General features: G+C 49.7%; 1 protein-coding gene across 1 annotated transcript in view; it reads left to right on the forward strand.

The window, feature by feature from the left end:
- Positions 1-14,648, forward strand: part of LOC120018327 (numb-like protein) — a 41,545-nt gene extending 26,897 nt beyond the window's left edge. The window contains exons 5-9 of the mRNA XM_038961461.1: positions 1,351-1,491; positions 1,904-2,111; positions 8,573-8,836; positions 10,784-10,963; positions 11,370-14,648. Of these exons, the coding sequence (XP_038817389.1) occupies positions 1,351-1,491; positions 1,904-2,111; positions 8,573-8,836; positions 10,784-10,963; positions 11,370-12,262 (1,686 nt within the window). The 3' untranslated portion in view covers positions 12,263-14,648. The remainder of the gene's footprint in view (positions 1-1,350; positions 1,492-1,903; positions 2,112-8,572; positions 8,837-10,783; positions 10,964-11,369) is intronic.
- The last annotated feature ends 1,122 nt before the right edge of the window (positions 14,649-15,770 follow it).

The following is a 15,770-nucleotide window of genomic DNA, read 5'->3' on the forward strand; positions in this document are numbered from 1 at the left end:
TACATCATGTTTTATATCATGTTTGCATCATGTTTTATATCATGTTTTATATCATGTTTTACATCATGTTTTATATCATGTTTTATATCATGTTTTACATCATGTTTTACATCATGTTTTATATCATGTTTTACATCATGTTTTATATCATGTTTTATATCATGTTTTATATCATGTTTTACATCATGTTTTATATCATGTTTTATATCATGTTTGCATCATGTTTGCATCATGTTTTATATCATGTTTTGCATCATGTTTTACATCATGTTTTATATCATGTTTTACATCATGTTTTATATCATGTTTTATATCATGTTTGCATCATGTTTTATATCATGTTTTGCATCATGTTTTATATCATGTTTTATATCATGTTTTACATCATGTTTTGCATCATGTTTTATATCATGTTTTGCATCATGTTTTATATCATGTTTTGCATCATGTTTTATATCATGTTTTACCTCATGTTTGCATCATGTTTTACATCATGTTTTACATCATGTTTTACATCATGTTTTATATCATGTTTACATCATGTTTTATATCATGTTTGCATCATGTTTTATATCATGTTTTGCATCATGTTTTACATCATGTTTGCATCATGTTTTATATCATGTTTGCATCATGTTTTATATCATGTTTTATATCATGTTTTACATCATGTTTTATATCATGTTTGCATCATGTTTTACATCATGTTTTATATCATGTTTTGCATCATGTTTTATATCATGTTTTGCATCATGTTTTATATCATGTTTTACCTCATGTTTGCATCATGTTTTATATCATGTTTTATATCATGTTTTATATCATGTTTTACCTCATGTTTTATATCATGTTTTATATCATGTTTTATATCATGTTTTATATCATGTTTTACCTCATGTTTTATATCATGTTTTACATCATGTTTTACATCATGTTTTATATCATGTTTTACATCATGTTTACATCATGTTTTATATCATGTTTGCATCATGTTTTGCATCATGTTTTGCATCATGTTTTACATCATGTTTTACATCATGTTTTACCTCATGTTTTGCATCATGTTTTACCTCATGTTTTGCATCATGTTTTACATCATGTTTTGCATCATGCTTTACATCATGTTTTACCTCATGTTTTGTAGAGCTGTGAACAAGATCTAGTGCTTGAGAGTAACAAAGGTTGATTTTCGGTAGATTATCTTTCCTCACCAAATAATTACATTTGATATTTTAGTATGTGTGTTTTAATTATATACATTCTCTATAGGCTACCATGTTATGTGTGATACGTTTCATTTATGACGTGGCAAAATCAGCCTTCTCTACAATGTAATGTCTTTGTCTTTAGGACCTCATCGTAGACCAGACCATTGAGAAGGTGTCCTTCTGCGCGCCCGACCGCAATTATGACAAGGCTTTCTCCTACATCTGCCGTGACGGCACCACACGCCGCTGGATCTGCCACTGCTTCATGGCCCTGAAGGACTCGGTGAGGGTGTGTGTGTGTGAGTGGGCCCAGGCCCAGCGACTAGTCCAATCCCCGCATCGCTCACCCAGGGATTAAGATTAGGATTACTCTAGGGTTATCTCCGTCTCAATTGCTTCTTGGAGCGCTATCCACTGTGACCTCCTGGCACTCAGAGACATATTTCCTACAGGATGATAACCACTTTTATAGTGCCAAGTCATTGCTCAAAGACATGGCTTTGGTTTGATAAAGCTTTTCCAGTATGGAAATTGACTGGCTTTAGGCTATATTCAGATTTGCCAATGTGTATGTTTCAGTATTAGTGGCCATTCACACATAATAGAGTTTTACACACACGCAAACATGCATGCGCCCACGTACACACACAGGGGTGTTGAGGAGGGGTGTTGACCGGGTGTGTTGCGGTCACCAGGGCGAGCGTATGAGCCACGCCGTGGGCTGTGCCTTCGCCGCCTGTCTGGAGAGGAAGCAGCGGCGCGAGAAAGAGTGCGGCGTCACAGCCTCGTTCGACGCCAGCCGCACCTCCTTCGTGCGCGAGGGCTCGTTCCGCATGACGTCGTCCAGCCAGCAGGGGGGCGAGCGCGATGACATCACGAAGCAGCTGCAGGACAAGAAGAAAGGTATGACTCATCAGGAGATGGAGAGCAGCACAAACACACAGACAGTCACACCTGTCTCTCACATTCTAATATATCACTGGAAAGTTACTGGAAAGTCAAATGTGGCCTGTGTTATAGAGCTAACAGGAACAGGAGGATTCACTCACTTTCGATGGTTGTTGTTCTCCTCAATCCCTCTGTGTAACAACACATCTACTGTATGTTGGCTAGTAGTAACCCTTATCAGTGTTATTGGCTGTAGTGGTTACTGGTTGTAGTCCAACATTAACCCTGGTCATAGTAGTCCAAACCTTAACCCTGGTCATTATAGTCCAACATTTACCCTGGTCATTGTAGTCCAGACCTTAACACTGGTCATTATAGTCCAACATTAACCCTGGTCATTGTAGTCGAACATTAACCCTGGTCATTGTAGTCCAATATTAACCCTGGTCATTATAGTCCAACATTATCCCTGGTCATTATATACTGTAATGACCTGACAAGATCATAAATGAACAATTGTCCAGACAGAGGCTTGAGTTTGCGAATTGACGGTTTATTAAACCAACTTTACACTGGCTACTGTTTGGGCCGTAGCACACGCCAAATAAATGACAGATAACCCACAAGCCAATCGTGACCTTCTCTTGTGAAGCCCAGACGTAAAGAGGGAGAACAAAGGCTAAACCTGGTCTTAACTTCCAATGCTCCATCCCCCTGCCCAACCCCCCTCCACGCCACTCCGCCAACCGCCAGGATGCCCGGCATCAGAACATTCCAGGCATTCCCGTGATTGGCAGATAGCAGGTTGATTGGCATGTCGGACCCCGCGAACACTGGGTACTGGTCAGTACAACACAACCACCTACTAGCCTAACACATAACACACAGCTGTCTGTGCGGGTCGCTACACAGCCCCCCCACCACAAAGTCCCTCGTCCCCGAGGGAACAAACAAAGTCTCTGAAGCGACCCGGAGGTCTCCTTTGCCTGCGTGGCCGTGATGGTCGCAGAGTGCCCCTCTGGGAACCAGGGGATGAAGGCAGGGATATGAGGGACAAGGAAGCGGGAACGGGTAATACAGTCCGTGGCTCTGGGGAACCACGCGGTGACACAGGGGGGGAGACAGGGGGAGTGGGCTGTCTGGAGCCTTGTCTGCGGCACCTGGGGGTGGGTGCCTGGAGAATGTCATTGCCAGAGAGGGGAATTGTGGGGGTTCCTGGGGTTTGGGGAGAAGAGGCCCCTCTGTATGGGGCTAACCTGTCCCGGTGCAGTGCCACCTTTCTCCCCCTGGGAGGAAGCTGCACCCGATAAACAACCTCCCCTACCCTCTCCAGGACGCTGCAGGGTCCCACCCAGTGACTGTCCAACTTGGGGCATCTGCCTTTTTTCCTTAGCGGGCTGTAGACCCAGACCAGCTCCCCAGCCACAAAGTGCCTTCCCCGGGTGTGCACGTCATAGTTCCTCTTCTGCCTCACACCTGCATTCACCAGCTGCTCTCTGGCGAAGGTGTGGGCTGTCTCCAGGCGGTCCTGGAGTCTCCGGGCATACTCCGGCCCCGGGGGAACATGAGGGCTATCCAGGGGCCGACCAAACGCCATCTCCGCAGGGGTGCGGATCTCTCTCCCCAGCATGAGGAGGGCAGGCGAGCAGGAGGTGGAGTCTTGGACAGCGGAGCGGCATGCCATGAGGACCATAGGCAGGTGCTTGTCCCAGTCACGCTGGTGTTTAGAAGAGACGATGGCCAGCTGCTGTCCAAGCGTTTTGTTGAAGCGCTCCACAAGGCCATCACTTTGAGGATGGAGAGGAGTAGTGCGGGTCTTGTGCATACCCAGCCTCTCACACATGGTGGCGAACACACGGGACTCAAAGTTTCTGCCCTGGTCGCTGTGGATGGACTCTGCCGCTCCAAACCTGCTGAACATCCCCGCTGTCAGGGCGTCGACAATGGTCTCTGCCTCCTGGTCAGGCAGAGCATAGGCCTCGGGCCATTTTGAGAAATAGTCCATGGCCGTGAGCACCCAGCGGTTTCCACTGTCTGTGGTGGGGAACGGCCCAACTACATCCACTCCCACCCTCTCCATGGGAGCCCCCACTGGGAACTGTTGGAGCTGAGCATGAGAGCGGCCTGGGGGGCCCTTTCTCGCTGTGCAGTTGTCACAGCGGCGACAAAAGTCCTCCACATCCCTCTTGTGCTGCCCCCAGTAGAAGCCCTGACGGAGACGGCGCAGTGTTTTTGTGACCCCAAAGTGTCCAGTCCCCACCCCCCCATGAGTACTCTGGAGCACAGCCTCCCGCAATGCTTTTGGGACCACCATCTGCCACCTCTCCTCTCCCGTAGCTGACTCCTTCCATGCCCGCTGTAGCACGCCATCAGCCAGCCGCAGTCTCTCAAACTTTGACCACAACCCTTTGGTCGCGAGTGAGAGCGCTGTCACCTCTTCCAATGGTGGCCTCACCTGCGCCTCTACCCACTGTAGCACTGGCTGTAGGTCTGAGTCCCGTCCCTGCTGCTGCCGCCATTCAGCCACGTCGACAGTCTGCAGCTCACAGCAGACAGGCCCGCTCGCCCGACACACTGTGGCACAGACCCCCTCCTCTGCACACAGCTCTCTCTCCCGTCCCTCTCTCCGTTCACAGTGGCGGCAGCCGTCTGCAGTACAGGGCCGACGGGACATGGCGTCGGTGTTGGAGTGGCGTGCCCCTGCCCTGTGCACCACCGTGAAGTCATACGGCTGAAGCTCCTCCAACCAGCGTGCCACCTGCCCCTCTGGCTCTCTGAAAGACATGAGCCACTGGAGAGCAGAGTGGTCAGTCCTTACAGTAAAGGGCAGACCACCCAGGTAGTACTTAAAGTGTTTGACGGAAGCCACAACAGCCAAGAGCTCCCGCCGGGTGACACAGTAGCGGCGCTCATGTTTGTCAAATGTTTTGCTGAAGTACGCCACCACTCTCTCCCCCTCTGGCCCCACCTGGGCCAGCACCCCACCCATGCCCACATTGCTCGCGTCTGTGTCCAGGATAAAGGGCAAGGTGAGGTCAGGGGGGGCGAGCACGGGGGCCTCGATCAGTGCACGTTTGAGGGTGTTGAACGCCTCCTCACACTCCACTGTCCAAGTGAAAGCCTTGTCCTTCGGCAGCAGGCGGTTCAGTGGAGCAGCAACGCTTGAGAAGCCCCGTACAAACCTCCTGTAGTACGAGGCCAGGCCCAGGAAGCTCTTCAGCTGACGCTGGTCGGTAGGGGTGGGCCAGTCTCTGACAGCCCCTACCTTGTCCTCCATGGTGCTGATCCCCTCCTTCCCCACTCGGTGGCCCAAGAAGGACACCTCTCTCCTCATGAAGTGGCACTTCTCGGGGTGGAGCTTCAGACCTGCGGCAGCCACCCTCTCCAGCACACACCGTAGCGCCCCCAGGGCTGACTGGAAGGAGCTGCCATGGGCCAGGATGTCATCGAGGTATACCAGACACTGCTGTCGGGGGATGCCATCCAGCACCCTGTCCATCAAACGCTCAAAAGTAGCTGGAGCGTTGCACAGGCCAAAGCACAGGACCTTGAACTGCCAGTGTCCTCTGTTAGTGGAGAACGCAGTTTTGGCTCTGGCCTCTGGGGAGAGGGGCACCTGCCAGTAGCCACTGCGGAGGTCTAGTGAGGAGAACCAGGAGGACCCCCTAACCAGGTCCAGCGACTCATCGATACGTGGTATGGGGTATGAGTCCTTCCTGGTTACCTCATTCAGCCGCCTGTAGTCCGCACAGAACCTCAGCTTGCCCCCCTTCTTCGGAACCATGACGACTGGCGCCGCCCAGGGGCTGTCTGAGGGCTCAATGAAGTCTGCCCGCTGCATCTCCAACACAGCCTTGTCTGCCGCCTCCTGGCGTGCCAGCGGGATACGGCGGGGACGCATCTTGATGGGTCGAGCATCACCTGTGTCGATCTCATGCTGCACCAGATGAGTCTGACCCACCTCTTCCTCACTCAGCGCAAAGCTGTCTCTGAATTCAAACAGCAACTGCCACAACCGTTCCTGCTGCTCGGGGTCAAGACCAACACAGTTCCTCCCCCATATCTCCCTCACTGCAGACAGTGTCCTCTCCTCTCCCATCTGGGGTAGCTGGGCTGGGGGGGCACGGCCCGGGCTCACAGAGGGCTGTGTCATGGAGGTAGCTGGGGGAATGTAACACACCGCCGTAGGTGACAGGGGGGCTGGGGAAAAGTCACACACAGCTGTGGGGGAGGGGGGGCAGCCATGAGTCTCTGATGCTTTAACTGTTGGAGTAAAGGGTTTGTTGGGTTGAGTGAATGTGACATTAGGGGGGGCCATGGTGACTTCCGGCCCTCCCTGGAAGCTCAGTGTGCCCCTATTTAGGTCTAACTGGCAGCCTGTGCTCCTAAGAAAGTCCAACCCCAGGATACAAGGGTCCTGCACAGCCGCCACCCACACAGGATGACGCACAGTCCTGCCCCCTACTGTCAGAGTCATTATTCCCTTCCCTTTCATGGGTGCCAGCTCACCTGTGACTGTGCGGAGTTGCACAGTTGTAGGCTCACACTGAGTCCAACCTGGCACAATATCTGGCCTCACCAGGGTTACTGTGGACCCAGTGTCCACCAGGGCGGAGCAGGGCACCCCCTCCACAGTGACAGGGACATGACAAAAGTCCCCAACACAGGTCCGGCCCACCACAACAACAGGCTCCATCCGCTTGCTCTCGTCTGCTTCTGGGGGAAGTGGAGCCTTGCTTCCCCGTCTGTGCCGGTGGGCTCCTCCTGAAGAAGATGGTGGTTGGGATAGAAAGCCAGGGGTCCGCACTACCCGGTCTATGCGGACCCCGAGCCGAGCTCTGGGGGACATGGGGCAATTTCGGCGCAGATGGCCTGGCTGGCCACAACCCCAGCAGACCCTGGGACCAGGGCGTGTGTTTCGTGCCGCCTGTAGCGACACAGCACGAATGAGTTCTGTCATTTCAGCCACCCATGCAGGCTTTTCCGGCTCCGGGCTGCTCTGCCCCCCAGCTCGCACAGAGGGTGTGTCTCCCTGCACCCCCACCAAAGCCCCAGCTGAAGCCCCAGCCCACACCAGCTCCCTCTCCAAAGCCATCTCCAAGGCTATCTGCAATGACTCAGGATGAGCCAGCTGGGTCTGTATGCGCAGCTCCGTAGGAGAGAGCGCCTGTATGAACTGGTCCCGTGCTAGCTCGCTCTGCACGGAGGGGGGCATGTGAGCATATGCCCGCCGAGAGAGGCTCTCAATGTCATTAGCTAACACCCGTAGAGGCTCTCCAGGCTGCCTGCGTCTATTACTCAGTTCGGAGCGCAGTAGCCCGGGCTGTACACACTGTCCATAGCGCCGCCTCAGTGCTCCCACTAAAGCACCATAATCATGTCTGTCCTCGGGGCTAATCAATATCAAACAGGCCAGAGCTTCATCCGTGAGGCATAATGCCAACTGCAGTGCCCTTTCTTCATCCGACCACCCCCTAAAATGAGCTAACAGTTCAAACTGAGCATGAAAAGCTTCCCAATCCGCCTTACCGGAATACTTCGGGGTCTTAACAGATACTGACGCAGCCAGGAACTGGGCGTCGCCATGTTTGTTTACATCCTGAGCCCCAGATTCCTCGTCCCGCCGCGTCGACGTCACCACTTCGGTCCGCCCACCTGAATCCGCGCGAAACACAGTCGACGAGGCGCTTATGCCCGCTTCAGCCGCCATCACTCTAACGTCCTCCCTCAAGCGGCCTCTGCGCTCCGACGCCCTGGCGATCTCCTCAGCCAGAACCTCCGACGTCCATGCACACGCACCTCCTTGGCCATAATCGTCCCCTACCTCCACCTTCACTTTCGGATTCCCTCGAAGCATTTTCAACCCCGGTTCTCACCTACGGTAGCTAGCCACAGAAGTCAGCTAGCTAGCTGGCTAACTTTTATCAACGTTTTTACTTCTGACACCAATGTAATGACCTGACAAGATCATAAATGAACAATTGTCCAGACAGAGGCTTGAGTTTGCGAATTGACGGTTTATTAAACCAACTTTACACTGGCTACTGTTTGGGCCGTAGCACACGCCAAATAAATGACAGATAACCCACAAGCCAATCGTGACCTTCTCTTGTGAAGCCCAGACGTAAAGAGGGAGAACAAAGGCTAAACCTGGTCTTAACTTCCAATGCTCCATCCCCCTGCCCAACCCCCCTCGACGCCAACCGCCAGGATGCCCGGCATCAGAACATTCCAGGCATTCCCGTGATTGGCAGATAGCAGGTTGATTGGCATGTCGGACCCCGCGAACACTGGGTTCTGGTAGGTACAACACAACCATCTACTAGCCTAACACATAACACACAGCTGTCTGTGCGGGTCGCTACACAACCAACGTTATCCCTGGTCATTGTAGTCCAACGTTATCCCTGGTCATTGTAGTCCAACATTAACCCTGGTCATTGTAGTCCAACATTAACCACTCTGTCTGTCTCCAGAGCCTCCGTGTACCATCCCAGCCATCCCCTCTGGCACCTCCTCACCCCCTGAGGGCGCGGCCTCGCCTGTGGGGCAGGGGGTGGAGCACGCCATCCCGCGGCGCCACGCGCCCATTGAGCAACTGGTGCGTCAGGGCTCCTTCCGGGGCTTCCCGGCCCTCAGCGGGAAGAACTCCCCGTTCAAGAGGCAGCTCTCGCTGCGCCTCAACGACCTGCCTTCCAACCTGCAGCGCAAGACCGCCGACTTCCAAAGCAAGAACCCAGGTTAGCCTCTCCTGTTTATGTTAGCTTAGCTAAGTCTCTGCATTCTATGACCTAGGGCGAAGAGGGGTTAGCCTCTCCTGTTTATGTTAGCTTAGCTAAGTCTCTGCATTCTATGACCTAGGGCGAAGAGGGGTTAGCCTCTCCTGTATAGGACAACATAGTCCTGCAATGCCACCCTTCCATGTTGTGTTCATCACTCGGAGGAAGCCTGGAAATCAAGGCTAATGTCAACCAGAGCCTGGAGTTTTCCTGCCTTCATGACATGACCAAGGCTAACTCAGGGCTTTTTCCTGGTCAGATCATGGGTCAGGAAAAACTCTGGACCCTTATGACAACGTATGGTGGTGTTTATAATTACACCAAAGTAGTATTTGACCAGGAACAAGTGAAGCCAGAGATTGATTGGGGTCATAATAGCAGTGGAGTTGATCATTAGTGTGTTATTAAGGATGTTGTTAATTGCTGTGGCTGATTGCTGAGTCCATGTAATGGTTATAAGTATAATAATTAGGATTCCCAGCACGGCTTTGTTCCTGCTGTAGTGAGGTAGATTAAACCTCTCAGTTATGTTGATTATAGTTATTATGAGGCTGATGGTGGCAGACCGCGGCTTTTAATAATTAATAAACACACATTTCTGATGGTTGCAGCACAATTGTGCCTGACATCTATTTACATTCATGTATGCAGCAGTAGCAGCAGTAGCATAGTGTACAGAGATTCTCTCTTTCGTATAGGATCTGTACCTATTTGAATCCCACGCATGCATAGAAGACACCCACACACGCACTTAGCTAGCAATAGAAGCCACACGAGCATGAACACACGCAAGCACAGGACACATGTACACACACCCACACACACACAGTAGCAGCTAATTTCACAGCTCTCTCAGTGAACAATGTGTCTATGAGCAGTCTCCACTAGACCAGTCCCTCCACATCCCCTTAAAGCTGTCATGTCCACAGAGACAGCCCCCAGCCAGCCCCTCTCACAGCCATAGACCCAGAGATTGTAGTACACACACACACACACACACACACACACACACACACACACACACACACACACACACACACACACACACACACACACACACACACACACACACACACACACACACACACACACACTCACGGATGCACACACGCATGCACACATGCATGCACACTAACACTACACTACTACACAGAGAAACCCCACAGCTGCTCCCATCCTCTCTGAACCCTATAGGCCAATGAAATGTTCAGAAAGAGAGACATTACAAGGCAGTCATGAACAAAGCAGCAGGGCTCTCCAGACAGAAAGACACTACATCTGCACCTGGAGTAGTTCTTCTAAGCAAGGTCATATTCATTAGCCACCAAACAGAAGAAAACTGACTGAAACAGGGTGTGACTACTCGTTTTCGTTGCAAAAGGTTTTGCTACGGTGTGCCCTAATTAATAGGACCCAACAGAGAGACAGTGCAGCAGCAGCTCCATAGGGATTACATCCACCACTGACCCCTCTGGTTCTGATTGGCCCCACAGCTCTCTCTGCTCTCCACAGGCTTTGCTCTCTCTCTCTGTCAGGGACAGGTCACTGATAGGGGAATTACACAAATTTTGAGCTATTTTTATCTACTGGCTATAGGTTGAGAGGTTTTCTCTGTTTTCTACACTAAGGATTTAGGCTATAGAGAATCTCATGCATGAAAAACAGACTGGTCAGGTGTGTTACAGAGGAACTTTTATTTTCTTACTTTGAAGTACAAACGATTATGTAGACCTCATAGGACCATGGGAACAGATTACTTTTCAACAAAAGGCTTAGAAATGTTTACATCCGGTGTCATGTACCTTAATCTTATATCATTATATAAGTGTATGTTTGGCCCAAGACTTTAATCTTGCCATCAAATCATCCAAAGGAAAGCCAATCCTCAACCCTTCTCCCCTTCTGTAGTCCCAGAGATGGATCTGTCCGTGTGTGGCGAGGCAGACAGCAGCATCAACGCTCTGTGCAGCCAGATCAACCATTCCTTCACCAGGCCCTCTGAGGAACTCTTCTCCAACCCCACCCCCAACGGCCTGCCGGCCTGCACTGTGCCCCCAGCCATCCCCCCTCCCCCCGCCCCCCTGCAAGGTAACTCATTGAATACCTTATCAGTCTCTCTCTATGAGCTCTAGTCTGTCTTAACATGTAGTGTACAGGTCAACTCCAACTTTGTATTTGTAATGGTTCTAATGCTGTATTGCTTGTAAGGCTGATTTGCCTGTGAAGTGTCAGTTATCTCTGCCAGTTATCTCAGCCTGTGATGTGCTATAGTGCAGGTCACTATACAGCCGTCAATGCAGCTTTTTAAAGGCCTTTTACCCGATGTTTGTGGAGGTCATATTCATGGTAAATGTTGTGCATGTCGGCTCAACCCTTAAAAATAGGTGTGTAGGGTGTGTCCTCTGTGCTTGACATGGTAAAGCGGTAGAGAGATCCAGCAGCAGGGTTGATGTAACATGTGATTGACGTGTGGTTCTCTGCTTCTCTTCCACAGCCACGTCCTCCTGGGTGCAGGCGGAGCCCCCGGTCCAGTCCCCTCCACCGGTGGTCCACAGTGGGCACAGGAGGACGCCCTCCGAGGCTGAGCGCTGGCTGGAGGAGGTGGCCCAGGCCGTCAAAGCCCAGCAACAGACCCCCAACCTGCCCCCGCCACCCATCCAGCCCACCCCTGCCATTCCAGGGCCACCCATGTCAATCGCACCTATGTCATGTGTGCCCCTAATGGGGGCAACCATGCCAGGGGTACCTGGCTCCCTGCCCACTTCCATGCAGCCCTTTCCCTTGGCGTTTGATGCCACTCCCGCGCCCGTGGGCATGTATACCCAGCCACCCCTGCAGCCAGCGTTTGTACCCATGCAGGCCTACTTGCCCGCCCTGGCCAACAGCATGACGTACTCCAACGCCAGTGTGCCTGTGGTGGGCATCACGCCTTCCCAGATGGTGGCTAATGTTTTCTGCACGGCAGGCGGCTCTACCGGCGGGCCTTCCATGGGCATGGGCTCAGGGCCTAAAATGGGCACGCTCAGCGGTGGGCATCGCCACTCTTTCTCCGGCCAGCCGGGCGGGTTCCCTATGCCACCCTTCGGAGCTCATCCCACCGTCAACGGCCTCCCCCACAACATTCCCACCTCCTCCCTCGCCACCATCACGCAGAACGGCACTAGCAGCAATGGTGGCAGCAGCAGCAGCTGGCCACCGGAGAGCGCACAGCTGGCCAACCCGCCCCCAGCCAATGCCCAGGAGGTTGATCGCTTCGAGGCAAAGTGGGCTGCGCTGGAGACCAAATCGCAACCCAAGGCGGCGCCCAACCCTTTCTCCAATGACTTGCAAAAGACCTTTGAGATCGAGCTCAAACTCGGTATTAACCCAGGCCAGGCCACTGCATAGACTATGATGATGCAGACCCCCAACCAGACTGAACCACTCCACTCCCCCCCCAGCCCCCTGCCCTAAATGCTTTCGCTACCCCCCTCTTAATTTTCTCCTCCTCTGTTGAGACTCCAGGATGTAAATTGGGTCTGAATGCAGGGGGGACATGATGACTGTGTATGGGGCTCCTCGCGATGCATTCCATGGGATTTCTAGCAATCATGTTCTGCGTGGGGATCTGTGGAAGACCCAGAGAATATGGACACATCACAGGACACTGAGAGATTACGTTGATGTTACCCAAGCACAGCAAAGGCCCTGGTTAACTAGCCAATGACACGACTCGGCGGTAGAGACCCCAAAGGAGGCGTCGACCAATAAGAGTGACAGTTTGACGGCCAAAATAGTTGTATTTATTATTTTTACTTAGATTTGAACCATTATAGTTTTACTTTTATTTTTCTTCATCAGTGTTCAAAGGTTGTTTCTCCCTGTATTTATTTTGTGTGGAACTGGAAAGAGGAGGGAAATAACTAGCAACTGTAACTGGCAGCGGAGGGAGCAAAGAGAGGGAGTGAGTCATGAAACCAGAGGCTGAAAACGAGTGTAAATAGCATGCTTTTTTCACCCTCTATTTATTACCAATCCACGTATAACTGTCAATTTGCTTTTCAACCCAAATGAGTCACTGTTAGCTAAATCACCATGGTGACCTAACACCTCTCTGTCCCAGTGCCACTCCACCTGCACGGCAGACACACTAGAACCCTAGAACATTCTGGAAAGGGTTCAAATGTTCCAAATAGTATGGCACATTCCAACGTGGTTGGTTGACTCGCGTTATATTCTGAAACAGGGTAGTAGTCAAGTCACCCCCAGTACGAGTTTAGTCAGTCAACACTACGAGGGTCTATTTGGGAATGTTGAGCCTGATGTTCAAGGGAGGAGGGAGGCAAGGAGCTTGAGCACTTCGTAAGATAAAGATGGTGAGTTTGGGGCGAGGTCGGCATAGCTTTATTTGAGAGGAAGTTATGATGTTGTTTTGTCGCTGGGTTTGAAATAGCACCCTATTCCTACATAGGGCCTTGGTCAAAAGTAGTGCCTCCCACTGTGCACAGCCGTCAATTCAACGATGGTTCAACTTAATTTAATTGAAATGACGTGGATTCAACCAGTGTGTGCCCAGTGGGCTTGGTCAAGCTGCACTTCTGACATAGTGGGACTACAGTCAGTTTGTAGAGGCTTCTGGATCTGAGGCCATTGTGACAGGAAGACGTTATGGCACCTGCTGTGTGTGCTGAGTACCAGGCTGAGTAAAGATGCCTAGAGGAAGTGATGAGTCATTTACCACTTTAAACAGACAGAGGAAGGCATCCATCTTTGTAGAGGGAAAACAAAGACATGAAAGTGATACGGATAGTCGGGGGAGAGGGAAAGAAAACGGGAAGGTGAAAGGTAGACGGAGAGATCGAGGGCATACTTACGAGAATGAGATGAGGAAGTGGACTATTGAAGGGCTATGATGAACTGAGAAAAGATGAAAGAAGAAAAATGTTAAGTTCAACAGACTGGTTGTTTCATTCCTTTAAACTCCTTTCACTACTCCCAAACAAAGGTAATTCTGTTAGAATGATACTCACCATGCATTTAGAGCTCCATAGAAACAATACTTGACTGTTTGATCATGTTCTCAAAAGAGGCAAGCATTTCCTTCCGTGACTAGTTTAAACACACAAAGACAATAAATGTGCAGTATACTATAGCTACAATCCCATATCGGAATTTTAGCCCATTTGGCAGGACTTCCAATGGCAGGTCAAGACGGGGCAAACGCATGTGCTTAGATGAGATGGTTTATGCTATTTGCCATTATAATGCTTTATGTATGATCTTGCCCCAAACAACAGGAGTGTATGGGAGTGAGACGGAGTGGGACCAGTGTTATTGAATGGACATCACAACTAGACAAACAGGCTCCATCCATCCCGCTCTCCTGGTCATTAACTCCTTAGGACTCGGCGAATCAGGCTTTGCCATTTTCACGTGGCACAATACTGACTGACATCCATTTGCTTTCCCAAAGACATAAAGCAGTAGTGAGGAGCCATGCTTTTGCTTGTTTAGACAAATAGATTTTCTAAATTAATTCTCTCCCCGTCTTTTAAGAGAAAAGACATAGTCATTCATGAAATTGCTGTTTTTATTTAGTTAAATTACCCTTGTTTGCACGCCCTTTAAATTAAAATGTAGGTTAATTATGTTCAAAATAAGAACTAAATTACCTCATAAACTTGATTGTAAACCACAGTGTAGTGATAACAAACTAGTGGAGTTTATTTTTATTCTTTATTTACTGAATTTTGTATTTAAACCTACATATTTGTATTGTAATTACATTGTACAAAGATAAATAATATAATATTAAACTTGTGTTGGTATCTGTGTTTTTGCATTCTGTATCATGCTCGCCCTCCCTTTCTTCCAATGCAGGTCATGTACCTGTCTTATCCTTATCCTCATAAGATCTTTATCTTCAACAGTACTAGTAGATCAAATGTATCTGCACCCTATGCCAACGGGGATGCATGTACTATTGGCATGTATATAGTCTACTTTTAAATATGGTCAATAGTTGAACAGCACCAGTCATTAAATTCTGTGAATTCTCTCCATAGCTGTATTTTATATCTCAAACCTACTGTATGCCCTGAAAGTCATGGAGTGAAGCGTTGAAGAATTCTCTCTCATTGTACGCATTGACTACGCTTGCCAACTCTACCACTGTTCACAGTACTCGTAGAGCAGTCTTTCTCTAGTGTCTTGACAAAAGCTCAGGCCCCTAATGCGACCAGACAAGGCCCCTTTTCTTCCCCAAGGGCCATAAAAAAGAGGACAGCCACAGAACACTTGAGTCATTTCAGTAGTAACTCTCTCGTCATTGTCTTTCCCTTACTGCTTACTGCAGCGCTGAGGAAGAATTGGGACAACAGGAAACACAACAAAGACAGAGTTAGAATGAGGACAGGCCCCACTACTACAGAACAGTGCAAGGGAAATGGGTTGCCATGGACACAGCAGTGAAAGGGTAATTTATAAACATCCCAACACTGCCAGAGTAGGCAGAAAAAGCTCAGTACATATATACATTAAACTGCCATAAGGAAAGAATGTTGTTGGAAATAAAAAAGCAGACTAATGTGCTCACATAGGCCAAATCCTAGTGGTGTCTGTCTGGCCTGGGGAGAAGCTGTCATCTAAGACTCCTCACTGTTTCTATTATGGACATGCTGAACTGCAGGGCCCATATTCATAAAGCATATCAGAGTACCATTTTATTGTGTATTACTGCTGTTACTTTACCCCAATTCAATTTATGAGCTGGGTGCATAATCCCCTAAAGTCATTCTTTATAACAACTCCATACAAAATAAAAAACACATTTTTATCTGCTTTCAATCTGGTGCGTCACACAGTGCTGGTAAGTGTATGACGGCAGCATGTGATATCAGAATCGGAATCAGTAATT

Source organism: Salvelinus namaycush, chromosome 23 (genome assembly GCF_016432855.1).
Source record: "Salvelinus namaycush isolate Seneca chromosome 23, SaNama_1.0, whole genome shotgun sequence".
NCBI classification, from domain to species: Eukaryota; Metazoa; Chordata; class Actinopteri; order Salmoniformes; family Salmonidae; genus Salvelinus; species Salvelinus namaycush.